The sequence below is a fragment of the Dryobates pubescens genome, chromosome 11, assembly GCF_014839835.1.
Source record: "Dryobates pubescens isolate bDryPub1 chromosome 11, bDryPub1.pri, whole genome shotgun sequence".
Lineage (NCBI taxonomy): Eukaryota > Metazoa > Chordata > Aves > Piciformes > Picidae > Dryobates > Dryobates pubescens.
Window position 1 is genome coordinate 433,958 of NC_071622.1, and position 3,624 is coordinate 437,581.

At 57.4% G+C, this 3,624-nt stretch overlaps 1 protein-coding gene across 1 annotated transcript; it reads left to right on the forward strand.

Moving 5' to 3' along the window:
* The first annotated feature begins 391 nt into the window (after positions 1-391).
* FASLG (Fas ligand) lies at positions 392-3,297 on the forward strand. The gene is made up of 4 exons (XM_009898245.2): positions 392-788; positions 1,159-1,204; positions 2,115-2,168; positions 2,659-3,297. Exons 1-4 carry the CDS (start codon positions 402-404, stop codon positions 3,051-3,053), a joined length of 882 nt encoding a protein of 293 aa, XP_009896547.1. The 5' UTR covers positions 392-401; the 3' UTR covers positions 3,054-3,297.
* The last annotated feature ends 327 nt before the right edge of the window (positions 3,298-3,624 follow it).

The window sequence follows — 3,624 nt, forward strand, 5'->3', positions numbered from 1 at the left end:
TGCATTAGGGGTCAGGGCTTCATCTTTCTGGGGGGAAGACCCTCAGCTCTGCTTCTCCCCTCCTGCACAGGGTACCAGAGACTTTGCTTTGCTTGTGGTGCAGGACACGGCAGTGGAAAAGCAGCTGCCTCTGCCCGAGTGGGCTGCTGGAAAGGTGTTTGGGCTTGGTGGGTGTGCACCGGGCTGATTACTCAGCCGCAGCTACCAGTGCAGCCCTCCCGTGCCCTGCAAGCGCGCCGGTGCTGAGCGCCCCTGCCCCCTGCAGCATGCGACCGCCGTGGGGGAGGAGCAGCCGGAGCCCCGAAACTATAGCTGGGGCGGAAGCTCTTTGGGGTTTGCTGTTAATGCTTGAGGCTCTCACAGAGTTGCGGCATCTGAGCTGGGTGTTCGCTGCCGGAGTGATGCAGGCATCTAGAAACAAAGCTGGGTCTTCCCCGAGGGCTCAGCCTGGGACAGCCCCGACGGCTTTTGGCTGCCGTATGGAAGATCACAGCAAGCACGTCCGGCCCGTCCCGCTCCCAGCCGTGCAGCAGAATTTGAGCTATGTGTACCCTCAGATCTTCTGGGTGGACGGCAGTTCCAGCACCCCCGCGTCCTGCCCCCCAGCGCCCTCCGCCGCTCCTTTCCCACCGCCAGTACCTGACCGGAGGAGAAAGCCGAGGAACAGGGAAGGGAGGAGTGTCGGCTTCCTGGTGACCTCTTTGCTGATCCTGCTGGCCCTCACTGGAGTGGGGCTGAGCATGTTTCAGATTTTCCACCTGGAGAAGGAGCTAGCTGAACTCAGAGAGGTGAGTTCTGCCTGGCTGGTCGCAGAGACTCTGGGGAAACAACAGAGAAAAACCAAAGAAAACTTTAAATCGTGTCTGAGTCGCTCCGGTGGTGTAAAGCTCCCCAGGAGGCAGCCTGGGGGCATTCAGATGTCTGCCACTCCACTGTAAGTGGGGCTGCTTGTTCCTGGGGGGACTGCTCTGTTGCTGACTGGCAACTCTGCATGGCTGAGTGATGCAGGGTCTCCCTTCCCACAGGTTTCTTAGCACTTTGCAGCTCCTCATGAGCCCCCAGAATGAGCCAGTCCTGGGGCAGTCCGTGGCTGCTTTAGGTGATGCCGTTATGCTCTCGCTTTGCTGAGGCAGCTTTGTTGCTCTTCTCTTTTGACAGTCTACCACCACTGAACACATCCCTCCAGCTCTGGAGAAGCTCATAGGTGAGTTCATGGACACAGAGGAGTTGGCACATGTGAATGGTCCTCAAGCTCTTCAGACTGAGAGAGTTGGGGCTGCTCAGTCTGGAGAGGAGAAGGCTCCCGGGAGACAACCTTGTGGACTTCCAGTATCTGAAGGGGGCTACAAGAAAGCTGGGGAGGAACTTTGTAGGGTATTAGGGAGTGACAGGACTGGGGGGGATGAAGCAAAACTAGAAGTGGGGAGATGCAGATTGGATGTGAGGAAGAAGTTGTTCCCCATGAGGGTGGTGAGAGCCTGGCACAGGCTGCCCAGGGAGGTGGAATTGAAGCTCTCCACAGGAAGCTGCCTGTTTGTACACACTGCCTGTGGCAAAAGGCTCAGAGCTCCGACCTGAATGCAGCACCTTCAGAATCAGGTCGGTGACTTCCAAACTGCTGTTTCACTTCCCATGCTGATGTCAGAAGGGACACCATCTCTGGAGGTGGACAAGTCAGACATTTCCAGCAACCCTGACACCTCCTGCTAGGTCTGGAAACATTGCTTAAGTATGTGTGTATTTATTTGTTTGTTTTCCACCTGAGGATTTTGATTCAGGAGGAAAGGGGGAAAAAATGATTGTTCTGATCCTGGGTGAAAGCAAATTTGGAACTAGCAAAAAAGTCTCTGGAAAGGGCAGTCCTGGTTCCCTCCCACAGCCATGTCAATGTGTTTTGTGATCTACTGCTGAGGGGAAGGGGAGCTGTGGTTGTAACTGGTCGCAGGCTACTGCAGCAGTAGTGGAACCTGAGTCACAAACAGTAAGCTGAATTTCTTGTGGGGGATGGATAGATAGAGAAATGATGTAAAGGAGGAGGTGGTGGGAGGAGAACAACACTTGGCTGGCTCGAGAAAAGCAAAGGCTGCTTATGGCTAACCTCTCTCCTTGTGCAGGGCAAAGGGAGCAGTTACTGAAAGCAGAGGGCAGGAAGGCAGCTCACTTAACAGGTACGTGAGGAGGGCTTGGCAGGGTGTGGGAGCCTGGATACCCTCCTGTGCAGCCTGCCCTAGCTGATGCTGCCCTGGCAGGCAGTTTGAGCTCGGTGATCTCCAGAGGTCTCCTCCCCCTCCCATCGCTCTGTCACTTGGCAGGTGTGGCACGGCCGTAGCTGTGAGGAGCCCACCACACACAGGCTCTGCTCTTGCCCACTGCAGCGCTGTGCTCTGACGCTGGGCAGGTAGCCACAGTTACAAATCTCGCCCTCCTGCAAGCTTTTCAGCCAGGGCTCTGGTTTGGTTTGAGTTTTGGTTTGCACCTGGGGCATGTTAGGGTGGAAAGCTGCTGCATGCACCTGGTGATGTGAGGGTGAGAGCTGCCTCCAGCACACGGCTGGGGTGGACTGCCCATGCTGCAGCAGAGGGCTTGGCTTGTGAGGTGGAGCAAAACACACAACCTCTTGTGCCTACTGCAGAGTCTTTTCCTTGCCTTGGCTTGCAGGGAGCCCAGCCCAGCGGGACCTGCCCCTGGAGTGGGAGCCCACCTCGGGGCATGCCTTCACCAGTGGGGTGCAGTACCACGCCCAGGGCCTGGCCATCAACGAGTCTGGGCTCTACTTTGTGTACTCCAACGTGCTCTTCCGCCACAGCCTCTGCACCGCCCAGGTGCTGACCCACGTCGTCTACAGGAAGATCCCAGCCTCCCCCGGCAGCCAGGTGCTGATGGAGGACAAAATCATCAACTACTGCACGGGGCCCAGCAAGTGGGCCCGGAAGAGCTACCTGGGGGCTGTGTTTAAGCTGGGGAAGATGGACAGCTTGCACGTCAATGTCTCCAGAATAGCTCTGGTCAGTTTCGAGGAGTCCAAGACGTTCTTCGGCATCTTCAAGCTTTGAATGGAGCTGTTGGAGCGTGGCTGGCAGCCCTTGCACGCTGGGACACGTCAAGAGCAAGTGCTGCCTGGAGGCCAGAGGCCAAGCCAGGGTCTCTCACCACAAAGCCCACCAGGATGCTTTGGCCTGCAGCGTGAGAGGGTTCAACCTACTTGTAAGGGACTAGAAGCAGACCTCTGGGAACACTGGGGCTGTGCTGCATCCTTCCTGAAGAGAATCTACATAACCCCCTCCCAGAACACCCCACCAAGAAACCCAAGACATGGTGTGCTGGAGCTGCCCTGGAAACTCACTACACACTACCTGAGAATGTGCTGATGCCAGCAGCCCCGTGTGGCACCACAGCCCTGGTGAGCCTCTGCCAGCAGGTATGCAGGGAGCCCCTTGAGCCAGGAATGGAGGTGCCCAGGCTGTGTTGTGCCACACCACAGGCGGCAGTGTGGCAACAAGTAGTGGGGATGCCTCAGCTGCCTGCCCCCAGCCCTGGCTGACCCTGGCACTTGGCACTGTGATGGCTGCACGGCAGGCACCTGCCTGCTGGCCGGCTCACCCAGTGTGGTACTTTCATTTTGCC